This window comes from Micromys minutus (genome assembly GCF_963924665.1).
Source record: "Micromys minutus genome assembly, chromosome: 31".
NCBI classification, from domain to species: Eukaryota; Metazoa; Chordata; class Mammalia; order Rodentia; family Muridae; genus Micromys; species Micromys minutus.
In genome coordinates, this window is record NC_137966.1 from 14,416,351 (window position 1) to 14,444,244 (window position 27,894).

Consider the following 27,894-nt stretch of genomic DNA (forward strand, 5'->3'; position numbering starts at 1 on the left):
CCTGCCCCTGTGCGGCTGCGCACCAGGCTGGACCTTCTCTTATGATGGAGGGGCAAGACCTGCCCCTATGTGTACTTGTGGCAGGAGCCAGTTCTGGGCATCTTTCGTAGTCAAAGACCAGAGACCCCTTTTCTCTGCCCTACTCACCTGGCACCCACCACACTGCAACTCCAGCCCCAGAACATCTCAAGAGAAAGGCCAGGACTTTCTCAGGGCAAGACAAGAGTCCAGCCACTCCATGCTCATCCACTCTGGTTAGTCTCAGCTTTCCCCTCCATGTGGACCCCAGTATATGGGGGAGGGGGAGCAAAGGGGCATCCAGAGAGGAGTTGTACATATAAGTAAAGCTCTTGGACTAGTATTTGGAAGGGGCCTGGAGCTCCTCAGAAGACTGCTTGATTCTGTTAGTTTAAGAGGCCTAGAGAAGGGAAGGAGGCAGACTGGTCAGAGTTTACACTATAGTATCAGTAGGCTAGGGTAGACTTGAGTAGACTGTCCTGTGTCCTGTACAGGAGGTCACAGAGCCCAAGAGAGCTACAAGACTAGTGAGTAGCACAGTGGACACGAGGGCTGTCCCTTGTCTGTGTCCACCTCATCTGTACAGCGTGTCCATGCTGTGTCGGACCATTCCAGTAGCCATCAACCTGTTCTTGGCTTTCCTCAGATTCCTGGTTCTCATTGGCCCTGGTCCCTCTGGTCCTTTCTCCTGGGCCTACTGTCTTCATTGCTAGCCGTTGTGGCCTTCCCAGGGAGGGCAGTGGCATGTTCTCACTTGCGAGGCATCCCTGTCAGAAGCACTTAGTGTACAAATTAGCCATGGCCTCCCTGCCTCCCTGCGCAGAGCTCTGGGCGCTGGGCTGACAGGGCTGCAGCTCCCGGCCCTCTTCTACCTGCCCGGGGCACACAACAGCCTGGTGTGGACCCCTGGCCACCACCCACCACCAAGCAGGAGGTTCCTACTGACCAACCAGAAATCTCCTGAACCCCAACTTTGAGTTAAAAAGGGGTACCCACCACAGGGTTTATTCAGTGAAATTCTGGGGGCTTCAGAGCTAAAGCCCAGCTCTTGGATTACTCCCAAGAGTGGTGCAGACCCTAGTGTTGAGAGCAGTAGAGGGCCTGAACATAGGGCTAGCTCACGGGCCCCCACTGCCCCACCCGCCATCCTGCCTGCCATTCAGGCAGGGAAAATCATCTGTGACAGGCCCAGGAAGGCTGGCCCCGGGGGCCGCAGAGCAACGCACACAGCTCCACTTCCCAACATATGGCTGCTGTCGGCCCCAGGCACTGCTCAACCAGTGCCAGGCTCAGAGACCGGGTGGGGGCCTTGGCAGCCTGAGCTTGTCCCACCCACCTGGACAGGCAGGCTGCTCCCTCTAAAGGAAGAAGCCCTGTCCAGCTAGAATGCTCTCATGAAAGGGAGTTTATACACACCACCACCACCACACACACACAACACCTGGCTCAGATCCTCCAGGGAATATTGGAGTCTCACCCATCCAGTTGCCCCGTGCAGAGTGGCAGCCCTTACCTAATCCAGGAATACATCACTCAGACCCCAGGGAGAAGATTCCCCCAGGCTTTTATATGCCCCCTTTATGGGCGCCACCCACAACCTCCCCTCCAGAGCCTCTGCTCTCCCTATGTGGTCTCCAGATCCCTGTTGCCTCTCCTACCATACTGTGTACTCTACACTGTGGCTTCCTGGGGCCATCCAGAACTGCAGGCTCCAGCTGGTCCAGAACGTCAGGCATGATCCCACCTCTGCAGTCAAGTCCCCAGCCTGTCTACAGTCCCCAAGGACACTTTGAATGTACAAGAGGTGAAACTCCAAGGATATCTCTTTCTCTTGGGAATGGGAATTTCACATGGACTCTAGATGCTCCCGTGTATCTTGTGCTCATAAGGTACAAAATGAGCTACTGCGTGGCACTAACCTCTAGAGCTTCAGAGTTGCTGCCACTCCATGAAGTCCCTCTGTGCATGGGCTTTAGACCCTGTTTGGCTCAACCCACTGTCCCTCTGCCCATGGTAGAGTACCAGACAATCCAACCCCTCCCTACCTGTCTTGCTGAGGGCAGCAACACTGAGGGAAGGAGACAGGGCAGAGTCCAGGATCTTCGTCCGGCTCACAAGCCCCCAGCACACACAGGGCCAATGCTAATGGAGGTGACAGGCGGGCGGACAGCCATGGGCAGATCAAGCGAGAAGGTTAGTGACTGAAATAAGTAAGCCTCCAGCTGAGGGTGAAGCCAAGACCCACACCAGGAGAGAATACCAGGCCTCTATCCTAGTGAAGGACCCTTGTTAGAGCCAGGAGTGGCCTAAAACTAGGGGCACTCTCTACTCTTGAGCAGAGAGGACTGCTGCTTAGGGAATGTGGCAGGGTCTCAGGTTCAGATTGATAAGCCCAAAGACAAAGCTACATACAGGGTCTCAGCCACCCATCAGGAGGTGGAGCCGTCTAGAACTTACGGTCCCCAACTCCCAAAGGGTTGGATAGAAGGCCCAAGAAGAGGCATCATCTGAGGGAGAAGAGGAAGGGGCAATCATGAGAGGCTGTATGTACCTGTGAGCCCCTTAGACAGAAGATGGGGTGATGTCAGACACACCAAACTCTCCAGACCTCCATGAACAAGCCCAGAGTTCAGGAATTCCCCCCTCTAGGAAGCACAAAAAAAAAAAAAATGTCCAGGGAAAAGATACCTTAGGGTTATTTTGTTTTGTTTTTGATTTGGTCTCTCCCTCTCCTCTCACCCAATTTTCTTCCCCCCCCCCTTTAATTGTTTTTTATTGGATATTTCATGTATTTACATTCCAAATGTTATCTCCCGTTCCCCCTCTCTCATTCCCCTCACCCTCACCCAAATTTCTTAAAAGGCCTGTAAAAGGTGGTACTGCCGGGCATATGGGCCCCTCTACTTCCTTCCTGCTTTTACCACTCTGGACATCAACACGTTCCATCCATCTCCCTTCTCTGGGCCTCCCTAGAGCTGGCCTAGGCAGGGGTCATCCATAGGGCTGCTGACCTCATAAGTGAGGTGCCACATGGCATGCCTCTTGGTTTCTTCCACAGACCACAAGCTCAGTCACCGGAGCTACACCAGGCTTTACTCCCTGAATGCTGAAGCCAGGCCTTCTCTGGACAGTGGCCACAACCTCCAAACTGCCCCTGTTGTCAGACAGGCTATCCCCTAATTCCCAGAAAGAAGGTAGCTCAAGAGTACAGAGCTATCCTTGAGAATAAAGGGCCCATGCCTAGTGTCCTCACCTTGTCTCAGAGTGACCTGAGTCAGCCCTCGTCTCTAGTTAGTGCCTATGAGGAGTCAGTCTTCTGGCCCCAGGACTATTGGCACAGTGGCCATTCAAGCTGTCTCCTGGCCCCAGGCCACCTGTATGGTCAGCTGGTTAGCTGAGCCAGGCAGGCAGAGAGGAGCGCGCCTTACAAGCTGTGACACCGCTGCCACCTCTGATGTCCCTCAGCTGGGGGTGGGCTGCCTTTGAGGAAGGTGCCGTGGAGACAGAAACTAGACTGGAGTTACGTCTGCCAAACAGACAGGGGACCAGAAGTACCGAAAGCTTTTTGCCCTGAAACCTATGACGGCCCCATGTAATGACCCAGAATCACTAGAAAGGTTTCACTTCTTCCATAAATCTCAGCTAAGGAAATCCCAGGAACCAGTAGTGAACCTGGAAGAGCTCTAGGTTCCCAAGAGTCTTTTGACCTCTATGCCTCCACAGGGCAAGCCTGGGGCAGCAACCACCCTTCTATGCTTGAAAATCATGCAGCACACCTCTGGGCTAAAGGATCCTCCCCAGTCACAGGCTGACTCCAGAGAAAGACAGACAGACAGAGAGAGAGGGAGAGAGGGGGAAATAGACACACACACACAGAGAGACACAGAGACAGAGACAGGCAGAGAGACAGAGCTGTAGGGAGGGAGAGAGAGATTATCTGTCTCTACCCATGCCGTTCCCACATGCACCCCTGCAACTCACCAGTTAGGCAAAATTCCCTGGGACCTGGCCAGAAGTGTGAGCCTAGATGTTTAAGTTTTGACAACCCAGGAGCAGTTCTGGCCATAAAGACACTAAAGGGAAGGGAGGTCTAGCATTCACTGCATGCTGAGCATTCCAAACCCTCCTGGGTCCTTTGTCATACCCTCCCCCTTCCCCCATAGCCCTTCCAGGAGAAGCCACCAGTGGGGATGAGGCCCTTCAGATAGTTGGCACTGGCACTGGATTTCTTCTGAAGCAGGGAGGAACCTCCTAGGAACTGGAGAGGGTTGGGAGTGGCATGATGCATCCAGGAATAGGGGTGTCAATGCATGATGACCATCACCGGGCAGAGCAAGGGGTGTAGGAGACGCCTCCTGTTTGGAGTAAAGGAACTAACTACACAGTGGAAGCTGGCAAGGACATAAAGACTCCACCGCCTGAACTCTGGGCTTTGGCCTCTCCTGGTCCTCTCTGGAGGCTCCCTGTCCTAGGGTTCAGCCCCGAGGCCCTGATTTGGGTGGGCAGGCGGCTGTCAGGGGTCAGAGTCCTGACTGATGCGTGCTGACGCCCCCTCTTGCCGCTGTGAGGACCCGGGAGACTTGGCTGCCTCTGCGCACCCCCGCGGCAGCCTGCAGGCGTCGGGGGCGGGGACCGTGCCAGGCGCCCCTCACTCGGCCCCGCACCTGCGCGCCACTCCAAGCTCTTGCGGCACAGTGGCGGGTCCAGCCTCGCTCCCTCCAGGAGCCGTCCCAGCGCGTCCGGTGAGTGCACAGGAAAGTGTGCTAAGAGGTCTGCGGCTGAGGTTGTCCCGCCTCCCGCGCCCAGCTCGGTCGGAGGTCGCTGCGTTTGGGAGCTCGCGCCGTGGCGCACGCGCTTCTCTGCCAACTTTGGTGGGCGCCTGCGAGTCGGCGTCGGGGAACGCGGGAGGCGGCGGCGGCATCGGGGAGTTGCCACCGCTTCTAACTCTGGACCTCAGTTACCCCGCGGTGTTCGCAAGTGGGAAGTTTGCCCCTTTGCCCCGCACACACTTGGCAGACGCCGTAAGCTCGGTTCGGCGGACGGACGTGGTAAGGTGGGCGAGCGGCACTTCCCGCGAAGTTGGGGCTCTGGCACTGGATGGAATGCATGGGTGGGGTTGCTAGTGATCTCTGCACCAAGAGGGTTCCTCAGGGCGGTGCCCGCAGCGGGGATGCAAAAAAAAAAAAGTGTTGGGGTCCCAGCTGTCCACCTCAGCTCTGTAGGGCATTGAATCCCAAGAGGATCAACGGACGGGTGGGCTGGCCCTTCCAGCTCCAGACCAGGACCAGGCACGCAGCCAGGGAGCACATGCCAGGACATAAGTTGGGGCTGGGGCTGGCGCTGGGCAGGATAAGTGTGCCTTTGTGTATATGTGGCTAATGTAGGGATGTGCCCTGTAGTGGATCAGTGGCCAGCATCCTTTGGGTCTTGGAGAGGTCAGCACCTCGGGTACCTGGTCTGGAGGGAAGCACAGGAGGAGCCCCAACCCCTGGATTCAAGGCCCCAGGAGGACCCCCCAGTCCGGGCTGGGAGGTGGGTTTAAGCAGTAGCACCAATCCGCACAGCTGTGTGGCTCCCAGGGCTGGGTGATCGATGGCCCCTGCACAGACGCCTCTGTCGCCTGAGCATACATGCCTATCTGTCATCACATCTTGCGGAGCGGGGTGGGTGAGGGGGCGGGGGCGGGATGCAGGCAGAAGAGACTGCCTGTATTTATGGCAGGGCTGGGCTGGGTCTGCAACACCCCCCCACCCAGGGTCTCCTGACCCTTTCCTAAGCCAACATCCACCTCCCAAACTTGGCGTCTCCCTTAGCCTGTGTTGGCTCAGCCATCTCCAGAGCCCAGGCTGGCCATGTGAACTTCCTGTGTGGTTCCCAGCCTTTTGGCATGCAGTGCTTTTCACCTTTCTAGCTGCCTACCTAAGGGGTGTCTACCTGGTCTTCGGTGAGAGTAAAATAAAGGTGAATGTCTATCATGGGCAAAGCGTAATGACCAGCACGCAAGAGAGCTGAGTTCAGCAACTGCCTTCCACCTCCGTCCCTGCTGTTTAAAATTATGCGGCACATGTGTGTCTGCATCCATGATGAGTCTATGACCAAGTGTGAGTCACAGCCATGTCTTCATGTGTTTTCAGGCATAGTGTGTGATGTAAGTGTACTCTTGTGGTGAGGCATATCCATTCTGAGTGGGAAGTGGCATGGATGTGTGTGCCCTTCGTGGTACACCCTGTGCCTGGTTAGCTCAACCATGCAGGAGCTGTTCCTCCAGGCATAGAACAAGGATTCCTTGGGAATCTTTCACGCTTGTATGCACACACCCAAAGCCTATGTGCACATGCACCATACACAAGTGCAAGTGCTGGGATAGTGGACAGCCCAGGTGGTGGCCCAGATGGAATGAAGAAAGAAGCTTTTGAGCCAGTGCGCAGGACGTGAGGAGAAGAGGGTCTTGGCTGAGCGCGGTCACTGCGGGCTCAGTCACTGACCTGCCTGAAGCCACCCAGATGGAGCTGGGTTGAGCAGGTGGCTGTGCCATGGGGCCATGCTGTGACATCCACTCCCCCCAGCCTGGGTTTGCCTCACGTGTGGCTGAACCCCCCTGAGAGACCTCCAGTGTGCACTCGACACTGCACTAGCCGGCTTGCGTTACACACATGCGTTCTTACACACATTTGCACACATAGTGTTTAGTCAGTTGTCGAAGTTTCTGTTGTCTTCTAATCTTGGTGATTTGCTTCAGTTTCTGGTAGGGGCAGGTGGCTCAACCAAGGAAGTGTTTCTAGAGAGCCATCCGACTGGTGGCTCTGGCTGCACACGGCTGCTCTCATTCCCTTACCAAATGCTCAGTGGGTACTGCTTGGGTCTAAGAGCGGAGACTTTCCAGTTATCCCAGAACTGGCCTGCAGGGCCAGCTGGGCCCCAGCAGTGGGCATTTGTACAGGGTCTCTTGGTAAATAAAATACCTCCAGTTAAACTTAATTTCAGATAAACTATATCTTCTTAGCAGCGACCTCTAGGCCCTCCAGAGACCATTCCTTACATTACAAGTTTATTTATGTTTACCTGGATCAGAATGCCTAGGTGCCTCCATTTTCTTTTCCTTTCCCCACCCCCTTTTTCATTTCTTTTTACAGAATCTCACTCTGTAGCTCTGGATGGCTTGGATCTCAAAGCAACCAACCTGCCTCAGCTTCCCATAATGATGGGATTATAGGTGAGTGCCACCACACCTCCTCTCAAAAGAACGAGGGGGTCTGCGGAATCAAGGTCAGAGGCCTTGAGGCAAGGCGAACTGGGGCTTCCTGGGTTCTCATGCAGGGACACATAGTGAAGAGGAGGGAGTGGCAGGATCTAGTGTTAATGGGGTCCTTGTCTTGCCTATCTGTAGGTGGCCATGGTGCCCGGGCTTGCGTGCTAGCAGGCTGCCATGTCTCGAGAGACAGGTTCATGCCGACTGGGCACTGGGACAAGGGCACGGTCACGGAAGCCCAAGAAGCCACATTATATCCCACGGCCCTGGGGAAAACCCTACAACTATAAGTGTTTCCAGTGTCCCTTCACCTGCCTGGAGAAGTCACATCTCTACAACCACATGAAGTACAGTCTCTGCAAAGACTCCCTCTCTCTACTGTTAGACTCCCCTGACTGGGCATGTCGCCGTGCGCCCCCCTCACCCAGGCCTCGGGTGCCCACCCCCACCGGCTCCACAGACTTCTCAGACCCTAGTAGCAAGCCGTCTGAGCCAGATCTCATTGTCACCGGCAACTTTTCCCAGCGTCGTTGTGGCAGGGGCCCCAAACCTGGACCAGAGGAGTCCCCGGGGTCACTGCCCCCTCTGTCTAGACCCATCCGGAAGGGTCCAGGCACCAGTAGCCTTTTGTCAGAGTCATGGAAGCCAGGACTGAGTGGTGGCGTGCTAAGTGGGGCTTTAGGGACTATAGCTTCAACAACAGGCTCTGAGAGTAATGTTCCCTGCTACCCACCACCTGCCCAGGGTGAGTTCCCTGAAGCCCAGAGCCTCCATTTATCACTGCTGGGTGTCAACTACCCTCTTGGCCCAGGCCTCTTCTCCTATCTGGGACCCTCACTGGCTGCTGCAGCAGCCCACATGCCCTTCCTGACCTCAGCAAGCCCCTTGCTGCCCCCCACAGCCTTCCCAGCCCCACAGACACCTGAGCGTCCAGGCCTGGCTCCCCGCCTGTATTACCCGCTGCTACTAGATCACAACCTAGGACAGTCAGCAGGCAGGGCTGCCCCTGCGAAGCCCTCTGTGCCCCTCAAGGGACCTCCTGGGGCTCTGGCTGCTCCTGGGCTGCTTAAGGTGCCTGTGCTGGGGCCCGGGGGACCCTGGCCCCATGGCACTTCCGGGGACGCAGGGCATGAAGGAGAGCTAGGACGAGTGACTCTCAACAATCCGCAGAAGAGGCTGCCGGCAGGTAACATGCCTGAGCTCCCGAAGGCCCCCTTGAACCTGGCAAAATTTGGCTGTCAGAGCAGGTGGGTATCAGGAGCTTTGGGTCCTAGCATGCGGGTGTCAGGGGTGGGCTGGGTGGGAGACTAGGCCATCTTTACCTAACTCACTCGGAGTAGAGACTTCAGGCAGAGGGACCTGAGAGTCCTTTTTTCTTCTTCTCTATGTCCCATTCTAGACTGGAGCCTTTTATTTTCCCTGGGGTATGGGTGACACTGAGCAGAAGACACAAGCTTGGGGTTAGGGGGACATTAACGGAAAGGATATCCTCCTGACTGGCTTTTACTTCTCAGCCTGCCGGCAGGCTCCTCCCTCACACTGTGGCCTGAGGACAAGGAACCAGGTGACCCTGAGACCTCAGGCCCTGAGGTCCACCTTCTGCAGCAGCCACAAGGCCAAGTGCTAGGAAGTTCAGTCCCAGTGGGAGAGGACCTGACCCAGGCCTTTGGTGACTACGCCAGGGTGGAGCAGTGCTTGGGGCAGCTGGCACCGGCTGGGGGTCTAGCACCCAGACCTCTCCGGGAGCAGCTTGGCAAGATTCGCCAAGAGCTGTTCACCATCCATCAGGCACTGGCCCGGGCAGCTCGTCCACTGGACACACCCTTGGACCTCTCGGTGAAGCGGGGGCCTACCAAGGCAACTGAGGCACCTGCAGAGTCCTGGGGGCTGCACGATTCAGGCCCCATGTTGGCAAGGGGGACTTCGGAGCCCTCCAGCATATTGAGCCCTGTACTTGAGCCTTTCTCGAGCCGCACTACCAAGTGTGAGGCTGATTCCAGTGTCCCTCCTCCTGTCCTCCCGCTCCAGGCCCCTGAGGACCCTGTGATTCCTGGTAGTGGCTGGGGTAATCGTCTCGGAGCTGGCAGCTCCCAGACCCCTAAAGATACCCCAAGTTTGCAGATCCTCCCAAGTGACGTCTGTTCACAGCCACCATAGAGTATGGGTTCCTCTCCCTGGCCTGGGTCCCATTGTCTGGGCCTGTCAGTGTGCATGTGTTCTGAACAGATACCCCCACCACCGACTCCCCCACCAGCCCATGATAAAGACTTATCTATGAGGTCATATGGACATAGCAAGGCCATGATTTATTTATTGAACGGAGTTGTGAACATTAAAATAGAAACCACCATTAAACACCCCTACTTGGGTCTCGTTCCTTTTCTGTCCCTGTATAAGCACCTAGCGCCCTCAAGGAAACGTCCCTGGTCTGAGCATCCCAGTGAGCAAGTGTCCTAGGCACCATGCTGGGGTTCACCTTTGGCCTCAAAAATCCTTATTGTGGACTTGGCTCGTGCAAAGAGTCTGGGGCCAAGTGGTGGCCTGGGTACATTCAATTAGGGGACTCAGGGAAGAATGGCAGAGAGGCAGACGTGGCAGGATGACCTGGCCTGTTTCAGCTCACTGGGGATGGGCAAGGACCCTGCACGTCCTTGGGCCTGAATCCATCCAAGCAGCCTAATGCCAGCTTTGCCTGTGGTGGCCAAAGCTTCCTGCCTTCCATGGCTCCAGGCTGCTTACCCCGTGTGGCCTTCCTGGGCCCCCCGCCAGCCCCTGCAGCCATGATAGGCATCGGTGGCCTTCACAGCTCACTGCTTCCTTCCCAGTACAGCCCTGCTTGGCCTTCCACAGGCCAGGGTGGGAGACAGCCAGGGAGGGCTGTTGGGGCCCCCCAGCCATAGCAAACCACTTTTCTCCCCGGGGAGCTGGGCCGTAGCCCACCCAGGAATGCCCTGAAGTACAAGCTGCCCTCGGAGGAGGCACTGTTCTCACTGGGGCTGGGTTGGCCAGGCTAGGGCCAGTCGGAACAGGACCTTCAGCTGCCCCATTAACCACCTACCTGGTGATAGCATCAGGAAGCCACCCCACTGTGAGGCATTACAGGTGGCGTTGGGGCTAGGGTTCTGGCTGACCAGCTCAGGGTGCTGTAGGGCTGCAGACCAAGGCTGATAAAAGCTAGCTGGGCACCACTGACCTGAAGGCTTCCCGGGGAACTGCTGAGGGAAGAGTCAGGGGTCCAAGGAACTTCAGGTCTTAAATCTGAGACACCTTCCTCTCAGCACCCCTTTGTGCCTACCACCACCCTGCTTTCTGATCCTGGGAGGCAACAGCATCACCAGACTCACAGGACAAGACAGGACCAGCTTGACTTTTTGGTGGAGCTGGCAAGAGGGTGACCAAGGTGTGGTCCGGGCACAAATGTCTTGCCTGGAGAGGTGGCCTATACTTGCGGAGGACTGGGGTGCCTCCTGGAACGGTCAGGCTTGCCCAATGGAGCTATGCAGGGACAGTAGAAAGTGTTCAGGGTAAGGGCGAGCTAGGCCCATGTGAGGATCCAACCAAGCCAGAAGGTACAGGCCTGGAGGCTGAGGACTCAATCCAAACAGCTCAACTTGTCCCTGCAGGAAACTTGTCTGGTGACTCCTCCCCTAGCCACCCTCCCCATTTCCCCCACCAACACCCAAGCTGTCTCTAACAACAGAGGCCTGACCTAAAGCCCTGAGGGCAGCTAGCCCCAGGTAAGAGGTATCAAGATCTCTGTGGAGGGGATAGGGGCAAGTGGGGAGCCCTGGGAGGTTGGGGTTTGAATGTCTCCCTGGCTAAAGCAGAGGGGCTTTGTATGGTGGTGGTGGAGGTGGTAGTGGTGGTGGTGGGGGCCAACACCAGCTTAGGCCATTCCTTAGGAGTCATCCCAGGGCTGGGAAATGCTGCTTATCTTCCTCCCCTCCTCCTCCTTGCCAAGCCAGGACACAGCTATGCGCTCGATTTGAGCCTTAGAGCTAAACCTTTGACCCTCTTGAGTGCGCAATATTTCCTAGTCTACTGCTGCAGACACCTAGACACCTGTGTGGTTGCTGTGCTTGGGGACCAGGTGAGCGCTCAGAACTAGGAGGAATTGAACACACAGGAAGCTCAGCCTTACCCTCCACCTCCTACCTCACCTCGGCTCTTCATTTACGATGGGAGAGGGTGCTAGCACCCATGAGCCACCATCTGCACACATGGATGTTCCAACTCTTTTGCAGCTACAGAGACGCCGAGACTGACTGTTTGCTGCCCTTGGCCTCCCATCTGTTCTGACTCCTTGACCTCCTGGGCCATCCCTACCCCCAGCCACCTGCCCTCGAGGGCCTGACCTCAGGCTGGACCAACTTAGAGATGCCAGTTGCTCTTGGCAGCCTCGGCTGCTGGGACAAATCCTGGTGCCAGCAGGGGCTGCAGGGAGCCCCCGAGGCCTGCACTGCTCCCCAGATGGCCTGCTCTTCTTGACGGCTGGTGCTGCATCCTGTGTCCATGTGCTGGATCTTGAGGGACGCTCCATTTGTCAACTACCCTGCTGCATTCCTAGAACCGGAGCCTTTGTTCCAGAGGATGTGACTGTGACAGCTGCAGGGCTTGTGGGGGTCAGTGACCTCATCCACGGGGCTGTGTATGCTCTCCAGTACACTTCCCGAGAACCCCAGGGCCACTGGGTGACTGTAGGCAAGTTCTTGTCCCCCCGAGGGCTGGCCGTGGATGCTCTTGGCCACTTCCTGGTGACAGACTACTTGCCTGGAATTGTGCACAGCTTCATGTTAGGACCAACCTTCGAGCCTCTTGATCCAACCTCCATGCTAGGTCTGGAGGGCCCTTGTTGGGTGGGTCCTGGGCCTGACGGGGGCCTTGCTGTGAGTGAAGAGTTTGGGGATGTACAACTGTTTGGCAGTGCCCACCAGCCTCTGGGCTCCCTAGGAACCCTGACTGGGCATAGCTTCGGTCATCCAGCGGGTGTGTGCTCTGATGCAGAGGGTAGCATTATTGTGGCTGATAAGCAGAGGCACCAAGTGACTCTCTTTCCTCGGGTTGGGCCACCCATCTGCTTGCAGTTGGAGGGACTAGAGAGGCCATTGGGCATGGCCTGTGCACCCCAGGGTCAACTAGTGGTGGCAGACGAAGGGGACAACCGCATCAAAGTGTACCAGTATCTGGGGGAGATGGCCTGAGGGTAGGCTCTAGGGAAAATAGCCCCTTGCCTGAGCCCGGACTGGCCGGGCCTGAGAACTTTGCACTATCATGAAAAGTTGGTAGACTCCTAAGGGGCTGCTGAGCCTTCTTCCTGACACCCGATCTTAGCAAGCCTTGTGATTTCCTCTTGGCAAGTGCTCCTGTCCATACAGAAACCATGAATCACCATCTCTTGAAGAGGTTCTAAACCGGGCCATCTTCACTTCCCTGTTCAGTATGCCCATGGCTTTTCATGGCCTCAAACTCCAAGGCTCCACTCAGTCCCTGCCTCTGCTAGCTTGGGTCTCAGGAGGCCTGGGTTTTGAGGTGACACTTGAAGCTATAGATCCTGAGTGCTGAGGCTGTCTGACAGCAGATAGCTAGGTAAGATCTCCTGCCAAGTGCCCCAACCCCTACATCCTAATCAGAGGCAGGCAGGCAGGGAGAGAGGGTGTGGCTAGGTTGGGCTGGGCCGTTAAGGGGAAGGGTGTGGTCCCTTAATGTTCGCCCCCCCCACCCCCAACCTTCAGAAATATCCCCATTCTTAAGCCTCCAGCAGCACTCTGGGCCCAACAGAGAGGTAAGGAGTAGACACGTCAGAGGAATAAGCCCTACGTGTGTCCTGGTAGGGGCACATGGCAAGAGTTGATTGAATCTTCGGGTCCTCTCCTGTACACTCCCTGCTTGGAAAATGGTTTTCAGTTTGCCCTTCAATCTGGGTCCAAACAACTTTTGAGCTCTTGAGTGGGGTGCTAGGACAGTTCTGGGTAGCACAGGTACCTTCATACTCTCCTATTCAAGACAGGAAAAGAGCACCTCCTGTTACAGATGAGATCTGGAATGGGGAGGGGCGCGCGCGCGTGTGTGTGTGTGTGTGTGTGTGTGTGTGTGTGTGTGTGTGTGTGTGAAGAGCTTACTCGGTGAGAATCTGGGTCTCACCCATGTTCTTCATGTTGGAAGGAGCAAGAAAAAGGTGCTTGCTTTTGCCCCTTCAGGGTGTGTGGGGTGGCACCTAGCCTGTCACACATGTCACTCCTCCAGGTTAACTCAATATGCCCTGATCATTATATTGTGGGGGATTAATGGGCAATGAAAGAAACTTGGCTTGTAAGTAGATGCTCAATAAACACGAGTTACTGTGTCGTTAGGGGTATTGCTCTGGGGGACTGACTACATGGCCCACATAGGTCAGGGTTCACCCTACCCGCAATGTACAGAGACATTTGGGAGGGCTCAGGTTTAGGAGGCTAGGCTGGGTAATGGCGGTAAGAACAAAGCGGCTACCTGGGTCCTCAAATGCTGGGTCTACCTGATCTTTCTGGACATTTACAGCGAGGATAGCTTTGATGACAGGAGCCCCGCGCGCGGAACTCTCGGGCTCAGGCAGTGGACAGCCCGGGCACGTATGGGGACCGGACCGTCGCGCGACAACGCGCGGAGCCGGCGGAAATGGCGCTGATGTCCCGCGGCGGGCCTGGGGGCTGCGAGCACCGTCGTCCTCCCGGGCCCGCCGAACGCGGTGCTCAACCCAGTCCCTTCCCTACCGCCCGGGGACTCGTCCCGGGGGATCAGCGGGTGAGCACTAGCCTGGTGGCGGGGCCGGGAGAGGAAGAGGAGGAAATCCCGAGGCAGCGCAGGCCTCTTGGTCCTCAGTGCCTGGTTCCTAAGACTCTGAGATGGGAAACCGGAGGCCGGGTGGAGGGAGCGGCGGAACCCGGAGTAGGTCTGGGCCTGCTATCCCGAACCTGAGGGCGCCGAGAGGCCCCTCCTCCCCTCCAGGCCGGTAACTAGCTGGAAGATTCCTAGGGCCCTGACTGAGAGGCTCATATTTTCGACTCCAGTAAAGATCGGAAACAGATTACCCCTTCCTTTTGGAATGAAAAAGGAAAGCATTTACAGAGGCAAAAAATGTGTTTCTGGACAGGTTCTCTTATAGGCTAGGTTGGCCTCAAAATCCTAGTGTAGCAAAAGATGACCTTGAATTTTTGATCGTCCTCTGGCCACCTTACGATTACAGATACGCACTGCCATCTATAAGGTTCTGGGGACTGAACACAGGCTCTCGTGCAGGTTAAGCAAGCTCCCTGCCAACATCCCTAGTAAGAAAATTTTTTTTTTAATTTTTTGTTTTTTGGGGTGGGGGGCATTTATTTTGAATTTTGAACGTGGGGTAAAAATGAACTCTCTCAAAGATTCACGAAGTAATGTTTCAGCTATGATGTGTCCCAGGTCTCTCTTAACTGGGCTGGCCATCCCTCAAACTTGTTCCTTGCAGGGGAGGTAAGCAGTAGCTCTGCTTTTGCTGAAGTCTGACTTGGAGTTCTGTGGAGAGATTTCCTGGGGCCTCTTATTTAGCCCTCCTGGGAATGGGCTGTCTGGGAGGGAACTGACTCCTTCTTAGCAAAGGCAGCTTTTCCAGGCTTGGGCTGTTCTTTTAACCAGCATCTTTAAAGGTGTTCGCACATCCCAGGTTTCTGCCTTCTCTCTCCAGCCTCTCACCTCTTGTATCGATCTCCTGCTCTTTCATCTTTTCTGCTGCTGGAATCCCAGCAGCCCATTGTAAGCACACTCCTTTTACACTTCCTTCAGTGCTTCCGGAGGCTGAGTTGGGAATAGGGGTGGATCAGATCAGAGCAGCAGCCTCTCTCTGCCTTCCAACTTCTTTCCTTTGACCTGAGCTGTTTTGCTTTTTTTTTTTTTTTAAGGTAAACTGTAAATGAAGCATGCTCTACAAAAATGATGAGCTTGTAGTGTGTATACAGCACAGTGGATTTACGCATTGTGAACGGACTCAAAACCAGCCTTCGAAACATTGGTTTATAATTAGACCAAGGGCATTTCTCTTCCCACACTGTTGTGAGCCTTTTTCCTTAGTTCATGTGAAGTGTTCCTCAGGAGAGCCAGATGATATTTCACTGAGCTGGTGTATCCCTACAGGGTTGTTGAACAAGAGCTGGGGCTGTGCTGAAGGGTCCCCTATGACAGTGGCCCACTGGGCACTGGTGCTCTTGCAGTTAGAATGGCTTTGGTATTTTTAAAGTGCATTACTGCTCCATGTTGTGGCCTTCTGGAAATGGTTCCTACTGAATGGACAAGAGAAATTGGCTATGGGGATTTGTCCTGGCATTAGGACACCCACCAGTTTCCTGCCTCCTTCCGACACTTTAGAGTTTTGTTTTTCTGGAGACTTCTTAGAATTCTATGGAGATGCTTCCTGAGGCTTCTTTACTTGACCCACCTGGGAATGGCTTTTTCAGGCTTGAGCTGTTCTTTTCAGTTCTACAGTGCTAGGGCCTGTTAGTCCTCTCAGCTTTGGGCTGGGCCTTTAGTTCATATGACACCCTTGGTTTAATCCTCAGTATCACAAAACAAAAGGCTTTGCCAAGTTGTTGATGTGAAGGCTTCTTTGGGCTGGCATACTTGCAGGGAGGGAATATCTGCATCTGATGAGTCCCTCGAGCTCTGGGCATTTGTCCATGGGACAGCTACCACCACCACTGTGTTACTCTCTGTCCCTTTATCTCCAATTGTTTTGTGTGAATACTAGACCTGGAAACCAGGCTTCAGCCCAAGATTTGGGCCTCCCTCAGGAAAGGATCAAAAATGGGGTCTTTGCTTGTGGTTGCTGTGTCTTTCACTTCATGTGGGCAAGATGTGGTATTGACTACAGAAAGGCATATGTAGGCACCTTGCCAAACACTTCAGCAGTTCAGTTCAGCAGGCACAAGTGAAGCAAACCCACAGTCTCCAGATAGCTCCTTTCTGAAGAAGGAAAGGTGTAGGGTCCACACAATAAATGGTTTTGGCTGCTGTGGTGGTTCTTGATGCTCAGATGTCACACCAAGAGCCTGAGAGGTCAGGAGGGCTACTGTTCCCTCAAAGAAAATGTGTTGACATTCTCTCATGGAGAGAAATACTGCTCTGCCAGAAGCCCTGTCTTGGGGTGTCTGTCAAGGATTTCAGAGAAAGATGAGTACTACCCAAAAGTACCCTGGTGAGTAGAGAACGGGGCAGGGGCAGCTCTACCACTGAACTACACCTCCAGTCCCTTCTTTACTTACTTTTTGAGACTAAGTCTCTGTGTTACAGCTCTGAGGAGAAAAGTTTCCGGGCAGTCTGGAGCCAAGGAGTAGCACAAAGTCACACCACACAACAAGCCTCATCATACAAGAGATTTATTGGGAAAGACACAAGATGGCGGCTACTTCTGCTTGGGCCAAAAGTAGCAGAGAACCTAGTGAGAGGCAAGCTTGTATAGGATTTTTGGGGGGTTGGGGGACCAAGTGTTCCAGGGTGTGGATTGGAGGGATTTCAAATCCTGAGGTAGGGGCGAGTTTTCAGTTGCAGGGGGACATGCTCCCTGAGGAGAGGCTCCTTCAAACAGGCCTTAGACTCAGCCTTATGACCAATGCTCTGTGTGTGCATCCAGTTTTCCTGAGCCCCAGAACAAGTTTGTTGGGTTCGCTTTTATTTTTATTTTTGGTTATTTGGTGGTGTTTGAAATCAAATTCAGAATGTTGAGCCATGCTAGGCAAGCACTCTACCACTGAAAACCATCCCTGGCTCTCCAAAACAGGCTTAATACCTTTTAAAATTCCTTTATGTATATGAGGTTTTGCCTGCATGGGTGCATGTGTAACCACACATGCCAGATCTGCTAGAACTGGAGTCATGGTGGCATACCACTGTACGGTGCTGGGAATCAAACCCAGGTTTTATCTCTTCACCTCTGAGCAGCTCTCCAGTCCCAGGTTTTAAAATTTGATCTTAACTCTTGCTTAAGTAAATTCAGTTTGTTGCTGTTTGAGACAAGGCCTTATTTTGTATGCTAGACTTCCCTGAAATTCATGTGTAGGCCTAGCTGGTCTTGAACTCACGGTGATCTTCCTGCTTTAGCCTCCTAAGTACTAAGACTATAGTCAAGAGCCACCCCCCCCCCCAACCTCTTTTTCTTTTGAAGGCTGGTCTTGAATTCCTGGGACTCCTGCCTCCACCTCCCCACTACTGGAATTACAGGTGTGCGTTACACAACTGGCTGGTGTCTGGTTTATTAAAGTTATGATTTATGTACATGCTCATATTGTGTGCTTTTACAGATGACACTCATAAGGCCTTTCTCATTAAAGCCCTCAGGCTCAGCCCTACACTGCTTTCAGTAAACAGTATGTATATCTCACTTTGTCTTGTTTCGGGCTGCATCCCTTGGAACACAAGGACTCACTGCCCTGCCATCACACATACAGCTGCTGCTTCCTGAGGCAGTGATTTGGAGAGTTCAGGCTCTGTGAATTCAACCTGTGGCCGGGTGAATGGTCTGTAAGCATGGTACAGCATCTTGCAGCTCCTGTGCTGCCAGCTACACAGTGGCAGCAGCTCTAAACCAACACTTTCTTATCTCTTGCAGGGCCCCCGGCATGGTGCTCAAGGCCTTCTTCCCCACATGCTGTGCCTCAGCAGACAGTGGCCTGTTAGTGGGACGGTGGGTCCCAGGACAGAGTAGCGCTGTGATCCTGGCTGTGGTGCACTTTCCCTTCATCCCCATCCAAGTCAAGGAGCTCCTGGCCCAGGTGCAGAAGGCTAGTCAAGTACAAGTGGCTGTGCTAGGCACCTGGTGCCACCGTCAGCAGGAACCAGAGGATAGCCTGGGCAATTTCCTAGAAGGCCTGGGTGCCATCTTCTCCCATAATCCCTGGTTGCAGCTATGCCGGGAAAAGGGTACCAGATTCTGGAGCTGCAAGGCCACGTACCATCAGACGTCTAACACTCTGAATACACCCACTGAAGACCAGGTCATGCTCATTTTCTATGATCAGCGCAAGCTGCTGCTCTCCTGGCTGCATCCACCCCCGGTACTGCCTGACTGCCAGATTGGAGATACTACAGCCAGCACTGGAGGCCTAGCTGACATCTTTGACACAGTGGCACGCAGCGAGGTGCTCTTCCGAAATGACCAATTTGATGAAGGACCCATACGCCTGAGCCACTGGCAATCAGAGGGAATGGAGGCCAGTATACTTGTGGAGTTGGCAAAGCAGGCCTCTGGGCCTGTCTGTCTGCTGATGGCTTCTCTTTTGTCCCTGATCTCAGCAGCTAGTGCTTGCCGGTAGGTGCCTCAGACAGGAAAGGTAGAACAAGAAATTGGTCCCTTGAGAACCTCCTGCTATGGGCTGGAGAGATGGCTAAGCTGTCAAAGGCTAGGCTCACGACCAAAAATATAAGAGAACCACAGGCTCTCCCTTCAGTGTGTAGTGGCATTGACAGCCTGAGGGTCCATCCTGAGACCCTCTGTTCTCATGTTCCTGGGACCCAGTTCTCATTTTACCTTCCCTCCCTTTGCATCTTAAGAGGATGTCCTAGTAGAGGCTGCTGTTCCTGGAGCCTGATTGTGTGAGGCCCATCCAGTTGGGTATAGAATGAGTCTCAGTTCAAGCACCAAAAAGAGAAATCTGATGAACACAAAACTAGGTTATTGCACTTTAAAAAAAAAATTATATGTAGCCAGGTAGTGGAGGTGCACACCTTTAAGCCCAGCACTCAGGAGGCAGAGGCAGCTGGATCTCTGTGAACTCAAGGCCGGCCTGAGATGTTGTACAGAGATGTCTGTCTGCATTTATGTATCACGTGCATCCCTAGTCAGAGGGTCAGATCGGGAACTGGAGTTATAGATGGTTCTGGGCCATCACGTGGGTGCTGGGAATCAAACCTGTGTCTTTATAAGAACACGTGATCCAAATCACTGCACCAGCTCTTCAGTTTGTCTCACTGTTTTTTTCATGTCTGGGACGGGGTCTCACTCTGTAGCCTCGACTGGCCTGGAACTCACTATGTGGAGCAGGCTGGCCTCAAATTCTGCTTCTGGGAGGGATTAAAGACCAGTATCAGCCTTGCCTGGGTTGGCCTGTGAGGACACAGAGCTGCCCACTCCCCTGCTTCTCTGTTTTCTCCCCAGCTGGCTTCAGGTGCAGTTCCTCTCCAGGCTAGCCTGTTGTCTGGGGTGGTAGCACTTACCCATGATCTCTAGAATTGGGGGTTGCTGGCCTGGTGAGCAGTTTGGTAATGTCCCCAAGTCTTCTGAATGCTGGGTAACACTAGGTTCTTTTAGTTTAGCTTGTGAATGAGAAATAAGGGTCTGGGGGCCCTTTTCTCCCAGAGATGCTCTTTCTCTCTCCTCCTCCCCCCTTTTCTCTTTTGTATGTGTGTGTGTGTGTGTGTGTGTGTGTGTGTGTGTGTGTGTGTGTGTGTGTGTGTTTCAACTCTCAAAAATAAGACAGGATTTTCATATATCTCAAGCTGGACACAAACTTGCTGAGTAGCCAAAGATGACCTCTACCACTCTTTTATCTTTAGGCAATATGTTACTATGTTGTCCTGACTGTTCTGGAAAACACTATGTAGATGAGGCTGGCTTGGAACCTCTGCCACCAGAGAGCTGGTATCAAATGTGCGTGCCATCATAGTACTGGACAAACCCTCTACCAGATGAGCTATATCTCCAGCCTAAGATAATGTTTCTTTGGTGCTGCTGCCCATAAGGAATGGCTGTGGTATTCTCTCCGCTCTGCCCTCCCTTTAGATCTACAGACTGGTGTCTAGTGTGTGATCTGGCTTGCCTTTTCCAGGGGCTCTGGTGACTTTAGGATACTATCCCAGAAAGGGAGCCCTGGGTAACCTATAAGGATACACTTTAGGTTGCAGGAGATGCTGGGTATCTTGATGTATGGTGTAGATTTTTGTGGTAACGTTGGAATTAAGGTGGAGGTATGTCTGGGCCCAGGTGCCATTACATCAGAGAAGGTCCTTGGTTTTTCTTATCCTCTCGAGAGACTCAAGAAAGGTGAGGAGATGCTTCTGTATTGAATGCAGACACCAGCCTGTCCATCAAGCAGGAGTCATTGGTTATAGGTGCTGATGCACAGTGAGGCTGACACGGAGCTCCTCTCTACCTTTCATGACTTTGTGCCCTTCTCAAACAACCCAGGTGTGAAGCCTGGGCCATGAAGGACTGGACCCTTGGAGTTTCATGTGCCTGGTGAGAGAGAGGTCACTGTGGTTGGCTATCTGAAGGGAAGGTTCTTGAAATTGACTCCTAGCTGCACTGTGGAAGAGAGGCCTTTAAACCTTCCAGAATCATGTCCTGCTTTTTCTTCGTGAGGTTACACACAGCTCTGCACATCCCAGGAGCCCTTGGGTCCCTCCTGTCTCCTGCTGCTGTTTGTTCCTGGACCCCACTCCTCTGTTTCTCTTGAGAGCAGCCCAATTGCTATCAGGCACTTTCTTCTCCCTTGGCTTGAAGACATCTCTTGTTACCATCTAGTAGGCAGAGCAAGTCCTGGGTGGATGGGAGATGACCTAATCTCCCTTCCCCTCTACTTTTAGGTCATCTTTTGTGGGGAGGGTAGCTCTAACCAAGCTGGTCTTGAGCTCAAGAGATCTGTTTGCCCCAGCCTCCTGAGTCCTGGGATTTAAGGCATGTGCCATCACACCTGGCTGTCTTGATACTCAATCTTTGCATTGGCTGGTGAGCTCAGGTATGCCTGAGGCTGAGGGGTCCAGCTCTGTAGTTTCAGTAAGCACAGTTGGGGGTGGGGGTCCCATTTCACATTTCACACGGATGTATCCTTGCTTGGCTGTGTTGGTCTTCACATTTGCCTGGGCCTTGCTGAGCTTTGAAGTGAAACCAAAGGGCTCAGGGTGAGTGGCTCTGGGTCTTCTTTCTAGAGTGAGGGACCTTGGCTGGAAACCAAGGAACCTAAGGCTGGAGTTGCCGATCTCAGCCCTTATATTCTCCCCAGGCTATGGAAGCTGTGGCCCCTTTCTTTCATCAGAAGCAAACTCTCCACTTTCGAGCAGCTCCGGCACCGGCTGAAGCACCTCTCATTCATCTTCAGCACCGAGAAAGCCCAGAGTCCCGAGCAGCTGATGAGGTAGGGTTTCCTTCACAAGGAAGGGTGGGGTGGCCCATCCTCTTTACCTCTGCTCTGCATTGTGCCTCCAGCCAGGCCTGTCTCAGGTCATAGGCTGTGTCTAGCTGTGCTTTCCCTGGCTTTTCTTCCAGGAAGGCCAACATGCTGGTTTCTGTACTACTGGACGTGGCCCTTGGCTTGCTGCTGCTCTCTTGGCTCCACAGCAATAACCGAATTGGACAGCTGGCCAATGCCCTGGTCCCTGTGGCTGATGTGAGTGTTGGGAATCCTCTTGTGCAGTCTTTCAGCTGGCAGGAACAGCTCTTCCCTGTCCTCACCTAGAGACCCAGCCTTTGCCCTAGCCTGAAATATTTCCTGGCAAAGTGCCTGTTACCCCTTTCTGAAGGTGGCAGTGTCTGGGGACCACTTTGGTTGAGGCTTTCATGGGCCCCTTTTCCATACTAAGCTGATCTTCCAGATGAAGGCCAACCTCAGGACAGCTCTGGCTCAGGGCTGTTGGTGGGCAGTCCATGCTATTGCCAGATTGCTCTTACACTGGAAACAAGAGGCACAGGCTTGTCCTTGCTACTCCCCGTGTGTGTGTTCCTCTACACAGTATGTACAACATAGCTGCTCTGGTACTTTCCCTGCATTTCTCCCCAGCCTTAGAACTTTTCGGTTCACCATCTCATCTGCAGTAGAGTCAAAGCAGTTTTTACTGTGGAAGCCTTGGGGGTTCTGTTTCTGCTCTGTCAGATGCATGCTAGGTCCGTTTGTTGCCAGGCCAGGAATCTGGGGCAGCAGTGGGCTCCTCTCAGCTTTGTGAGATCTGTAGAGGTCATCCCAGTAGGAAAGAGGAGCTGGAGCTGGGTAAAAGGGCGAGGCTGTTTCTATATTCTGTTTCTTGGCCAGCTTTGTCTGAATTTTCCTTTTTGCAAAATTGCAAAAAAAAAAAAAAAAAAAAACCATAAATATTTAATTAAAAAAATGGAGTCTTTTCCTGCTGCCAGGCTTTTATCCTTTAAATATTAAATAACACCTATTTATAAAGAAGGTTTTGCTCTCCTCCCTGGTGGTCCCGAGGCTCTTGCCCAAGGTTGCAAGAGGCTCTAGGAAGAGCATGTAGGGATATAAGAATTAATCTTGAGGACTGAACAGTTGTGGTGCACACCTTTAGTCCTAACACTTGGAAGGCAGAAACAGGCAGATCTCTGAGTTTGAGCCCAGCCTGGTCTGTATAGTGAATTTCAGGACAGCCAAGGCTATATAAACAAACTGTCTCAAAAAAAACAAACAAAAAGGATTACTCCTGGAGCCTCACTTTGGTGACAAGCCAGGACCAGCTTTCCTCTGTGTCCCTGTGCTGTTCATTGCACTCAGTTTTGTATTCTCTGAGGGCCCTTGCCCTCCGGGGCTCTCATCTGCTTGCCTGACACCGTCTCACTCCCCAAGATTGCTATCCATTGCTAGGTAGCCCTACCCTCTGGTAGCAAGTGGTACAGTGAAGTCTTTAATGGAGGCCTTCAGTATTTCCCAAGTGAGGTTTGAACTGAGCCATGGTCTATCCCATCTCAGCAATATCCAGGTATCACAGGCTTAGGACCCTATGGGTCCAGGGCTAAAGTAGCAGTATAAGAGGTTGAAGTGAGTTCTCAGGTTGAGGTAGATGTCTCATGGGGACACATGCTCGAGGCATTGGTTTATGTATTCCAACCTGTTGGAAGATTCCTCAAACCAGGATCTTGGAAGTCATCTGTGATCAGAGGTCAGGGGTCCAGTAGCCAGAAAAATTTGAGAAACTCTGTTTTTGTCCAAAGTTGGAAAACTTTGGTGCACACTTTTAAACCTGGTACTTGAGAGGCCAAGGCAGGTGGCATTCTCTGAGTTTGAGGCCACCCTAGTCTACACAGTGAGTTCCAAGACAGCCAGAACTATATAGTGAGACCCTGTTTAATTAAAGACAATGGAACCTTGGAAGGAAGTTCAGGCTGCCTTTGTCCTCCCGATAGACTGGCTAGGGTGGGATCCTATTATAGATAGTCCTCAGTCTACCTACTCACCTACCTCAGTGTGACCATGTCATCCCTCCCCTGCCCCATGTCCCTGTAGCGCGTGGCTGAGGAGCTCCAGCATCTGCTGCAGTGGCTGATGGGTGCTCCTGCTGGGCTCAAGATGAATCGGGCACTGGATCAGGTGCTAGGCCGCTTTTTCCTGTACCACATCCATCTGTGGATCAGTGAGTGCCTGATGGGCAGGGTTGGGCAGCCCAGCAGGGCTTGTTGAGGAGAGCAGGGAACCCTAGTCAGGCTCCATTCTCCCCCTGCCTCCATTTTCTGGCCTCCTGTTTGTATGAAGCCAACTGTGTCAGGCCAGTGGCTGGACCTGTGCTCACTTGTGTCCTGCAGTTTTAGGTATCCATTCTCAGAAGCATGGGCTCCCAGTCCTCACTGGGCACTACTTATGGCTGAACCCCATCCTACAGGCTATATCCACCTCATGTCCCCCTTTATTGAGCACATCCTGTGGCATGTGGGACTCTCAGCCTGCCTTGGACTGACTGTTGCTCTGTCCATCTTTTCGGACATCATCGCCCTTCTTACCTTCCACATCTACTGCTTCTATGTGTACGGTGCCAGGTACGTGTGTGTTCAAGTGGGTGCTCAACAGGCTGTGAGCAGATGGGTGAGGTGCGGCGCTCATGAGCTGTGTCCTACAGGCTGTACTGCCTGAAGATCTATGGCCTTTCCTCTCTCTGGCGTCTGTTCCGGGGGAAGAAGTGGAATGTTCTGCGCCAGCGGGTGGATTCTTGTTCCTATGACCTTGACCAGGTACCTACAGCTTCTAGCCTGCTGACCTGACCAGGGACCAACCTACTCCTATCCTACAACTAGCCTCCAGCAGTTGGCCTAGGGGGAGGTACCTGCAGACCTACATATTTTGCCAAAGTGGGCACAGGACCTGCTTTTGCTTACCCAGATGAAATGTATGCAGTTTTTCTTAATATTATATTTGCTGTGTAGCCTGCTGGCTGTTTTCCCACGAGACACCAGGTCCACAGAGTATGTAGACACGCCCCTCATGGTAAAGGAAACATGCTGACCTTTGCTAACTGAGGAAACCAAAAACTTCATCTGTAGTTTAAGATGTGTGGGCAGTGATGGAGCGGCCTCCCTGGTCTGGATCTTGTGGTGCCAGGTATGCTGGTCCTTTTTCCCCACAGCTGTTCATTGGGACCTTGCTCTTCACCATCCTGGTCTTCTTGCTGCCCACCACCGCTCTGTACTACCTGGTCTTCACCCTGGTGAGCCAAGTACCTCCTGCCCTGGGGCCTACAGAACTTGGGATCCGTCACTACCTGAGCCAGGCACACAGAAAACAGGCCATCTACCTCTTGAGGTCACATCAGCATGGCTGTTCTGAACTCTGGAAACTGTACTGGTCTTAAAGCAGTTGGGGGTCTTGTCCTGGAGAAGGGGAGGTTGGGACCCATAGTAGGTGGATGGGGTCATAGAGAAGCCCTCCTCTAGAGGTGAGCCTATTGGGCTGCTCTCCTCCTAGGCCTGTCTAATGTGTGCCCCCAGTCCTAGTCAGTGGCCCTGAATGTCACCTTTGCTACAGCTCCGGCTCCTGGTGATCATGGTGCAGGGCTTAATCCATCTACTTGTAGACCTCATCAATTCCCTGCCGCTATACTCCCTTGGCCTTCGACTCTGCCGACCCTACAGGCTGGCAGGTAAGTGTTGGGTGCTGGGCGGCTGGCTTCTGACAGATACAACATATGCACGGGCCTTACAGAAGCACCTGTGCCAGCCTCATGTGTCTCCTGGTGTATGTGGCATAGTAGGAAGGGCCATGAAGACAGACTCAGTCCTGGACACACGCTGTCTTCTCTCTCTCCCTGGAGAGTAAAGTTCAGAGACATAGACCAGAGGCATCATCCTTCCTGTAATATCTGAGACTTGCTGCAGGGTCTGTGTAGGATATGGCTCAGACTCAGAGAAGTCTGTCTCCATTGGTTATAGGCTATATGTCTGCTTTTTGATGACCCTCAGCCTTGGAGAGACAGGCCAGAATGAGGGCTGCTCAACTGTAGCTGTGTATAATCATCAGCTATCACCCAAGTCTCTTTGAATCTCTGCATTCTGATACCATGTCTCATGAGGGAGATTTATTGCCTTTAGGCATGAGGTTGTTGGGGCAACCCATTTGTCTCTGGGGCTTTGGATACAGTAGGGACTTTACTAGCATATCTCTCTCATTCATTCATATATATATATATATATATATATATATATGTATATATATGTACACGCACATACACACATATGCATAGTCAATGTTCAACACCAATTTCAGTTGATTTCTAAGGTGACCAGTATGCCTATCTGACTCTTCCAGCTCAGACCTTTTTGATAGGGACATGCAGAGTTCTTGGCTTTGAACCAATTTCAAGGTCTGCCTTCAGGCATTTCCCTGCTGTGAATGCCTATAAAACATTTTGTGGATATCCCTCTAACCAATTTCTTAATCATCCTCAGGGGGCCCAGGCCAGAGATTCATTTGCAGTGTTACTCACTTAGCCTCTGCCCCCACTTCTTCACCTCAGAACACAAAAACAGATGGGCCATAGTAGCCCCAGACAGCCTGAGACACAGGGGCAGAGCATTTTGACTTTGCTTGGAAGGCCATGGTTCTAACCCTTCCCACTCTCTGGCTTTAAGTAAGCTTCATTTTCAGCTCATTTATTTTCAAGACAGTGTTTCTCTGTGTAACCCTGGCGGTCCTGGAACTTACTCTGTAGACCAGGCTGCCCTGGAACCCACAGAGTTCCACCTGCCTCTGCCTCCTGAGTGCTGGGATTTAAGGTGTGTGCCACCACACCTGGCCTATTTCCTGCTCTTTTAAGAACCAATCTTCCTGGGCATTTCCTAGACCTGGATCCCAAAAGGCAGGCCAGAGGTGCTATGGGTTCCTAAGTCAGCCAGACACAGAAGCTGTAAGACACTGAACCATTATCGGGGCATCCGATCTAGCATCGAGGCAGCTGGGAAAGGATTCTGTGTGCCTGGGCAGGTCTGCTGCCACCCAGATGTGCTCACAGGGGCTTCCATTGTTCAAAGTTGCCATCTACAACAGCCTCAGCTGACCCATTGCATTCAGTGGGACCAATTAAAGCTGATTGGGTGTTGCCACCTTCCTTCCTAAATACCTTGCTTTCCCATAGCTGGTGTGAAGTTCAGAGTTCTGGAAAAGGAGGCAGGCAGGCCCCTCCGCCTCCTGATGCAGGTAAGAACTTCTCTACACTTCACTGCTACTCAGACCCTGGGACCCCCACCCCCCACCACCATATTCCACCAGTGTTCTGGGACAGCTGGTGTCAGCTGGTGTGATACTGTGGTGTTATATCAGCCAGAGGTCAGATATAGGTAGAAGGACCCAGTGAAGCTGAAGGATAGGTTCCCAGGCATCTGAGAACCATAACTCACTATGTCTGGAGCCTCCCAGCAGAGTGGTAGCTACCTGTTGTGGTCTACATAGCTGATATCTAGTTCAGCCTGTGGGTGGGGTGCCCTGGGTCCTATAGTGCTCAAGATTGTGATAAAACAGAAATGACTTTACAAAGGCCTCATGACAATAGTCATTTCCTGTTGGACTTGAACCCTTGACTCTTTCAGTCACAGGTTCCAGTCCCTGTGGAAGGGAGCAAAACATGTTTTGGGGTGATTTTCCAGGTATTGAGTTGTACCTTGGGCCAAATTCAAATCTCTCAGATGCTGAAACATCTGGCATGATCTTCCTCCTCCCAGAAGCCTAGAGACAGACTAGATCCTAGGACCGGGCAGACTGAGCTCCCCTTGTCACTATATCCTCCTCAGGAGACCAAAGTGCCATATGGGCTGCTCCTCCAGGTATAGATAGCATGACTACTCTGTAGGCAAAGGCGTGTCAGAACCCAGCTGGGCTTGCCCTACAGTTGTCTAGCTAAAGATTCTCCAGGGGACCAGTCAGGCCCAGGGTGCCAGTCCTCAGGAGCTTCTTCTGTGGACACAGCTGAAGCACCCATGACCACCCAACCTGCTGATAACTACCCTGCCCTTGCAGATAAACCCTCTGCCCTATAACCATGTGGTGCGCACCTACCGTCTGCCTACCTGTGGCTGCCATCCCAAGCATTCCTGGGGTACCCTGTGCCGAAAGCTGTTCTTCGGAGAGCTCATCTACCCCTGGAGGCAGAGAGAGGACAAACAAGACTGAGGAGCTGGACACAGCCTACTCATGACTACTACACAGCCATCTCACCTCTTCTCTGCCAAGATAGCACTGACCATGGGGTCATCTCAGGCCCCACATGGGCCAACCACACACTCTGTGTGCTGAATGTAGGCAGGCAATGTAGGCACCCTAGAGTTACTACTCTGGCTCTCAGACCCTGCCAGCCTCACTCCTACCCTCAATCTGCCTAGCACAGTGGTTCTCAACCTTCCTAGTGCTGTGACCCTTTAATGCAGTTCCTCATGTTGT

At 53.1% G+C, this 27,894-nt stretch overlaps 3 protein-coding genes across 4 annotated transcripts; all 3 read left to right on the forward strand.

Moving 5' to 3' along the window:
• Nucleotides 1-7,147: 7,147 nt before the first annotated feature.
• Nucleotides 7,148-9,424, forward strand: PRR35 (proline rich 35; the record flags this gene model as incomplete). Its single annotated transcript, XM_080908061.1, has 3 exons — nucleotides 7,148-7,231; nucleotides 7,406-8,514; nucleotides 8,782-9,424. The coding sequence occupies exons 2-3, from the start codon at nucleotides 7,445-7,447 to the stop codon at nucleotides 9,422-9,424; spliced, it is 1,713 nt and encodes a 570-aa protein (XP_080764187.1). The 5' UTR covers nucleotides 7,148-7,231; nucleotides 7,406-7,444.
• Nucleotides 9,425-12,057: 2,633 nt separating this feature from the next.
• NHLRC4 (NHL repeat containing 4) lies at nucleotides 12,058-12,468 on the forward strand (the record flags this gene model as incomplete). The annotated part of the gene is made up of 1 exon (XM_080942024.1): nucleotides 12,058-12,468. One exon carries the CDS (start codon nucleotides 12,058-12,060, stop codon nucleotides 12,466-12,468), a length of 411 nt encoding a protein of 136 aa, XP_080798150.1.
• Nucleotides 12,469-13,908: 1,440 nt separating this feature from the next.
• On the forward strand, nucleotides 13,909-27,772 carry PIGQ (phosphatidylinositol glycan anchor biosynthesis class Q). 2 transcript variants are annotated; one of them, XM_080942114.1, is made up of 12 exons: nucleotides 13,919-14,044; nucleotides 14,487-14,568; nucleotides 17,874-18,572; nucleotides 21,262-21,393; nucleotides 21,525-21,645; nucleotides 23,482-23,608; nucleotides 23,855-24,008; nucleotides 24,089-24,200; nucleotides 24,593-24,673; nucleotides 24,991-25,105; nucleotides 26,597-26,658; nucleotides 27,475-27,772. In XM_080942114.1, exons 3-12 carry the CDS (start codon nucleotides 17,884-17,886, stop codon nucleotides 27,625-27,627), a joined length of 1,746 nt encoding a protein of 581 aa, XP_080798240.1. In that variant the 5' UTR covers nucleotides 13,919-14,044; nucleotides 14,487-14,568; nucleotides 17,874-17,883; the 3' UTR covers nucleotides 27,628-27,772. The 2 variants fall into 2 exon arrangements, with proteins under 2 accessions (XP_080798239.1, XP_080798240.1); XM_080942113.1 differs by lacking the exon at nucleotides 14,487-14,568 and having other exon boundaries at nucleotides 13,909-14,044.
• The last annotated feature ends 122 nt before the right edge of the window (nucleotides 27,773-27,894 follow it).

Bases quoted from the DNA above. Each gene is read 5' to 3' on its own strand.
- PIGQ (XM_080942113.1), top strand. From the start codon at position 17,884: ATGGTGCTCAAGGCCTTCTTCCCCACATGCTGTGCCTCAGCAGACAGT. The intron at 24,009-24,088 runs GTACGTGTGTGT...TGTGTCCTACAG, and splicing joins TTCTATGTGTACGGTGCCAG to GCTGTACTGCCTGAAGATCT. The intron at 24,674-24,990 runs GTGAGCCAAGTA...CCTTTGCTACAG, and splicing joins ACTACCTGGTCTTCACCCTG to CTCCGGCTCCTGGTGATCAT.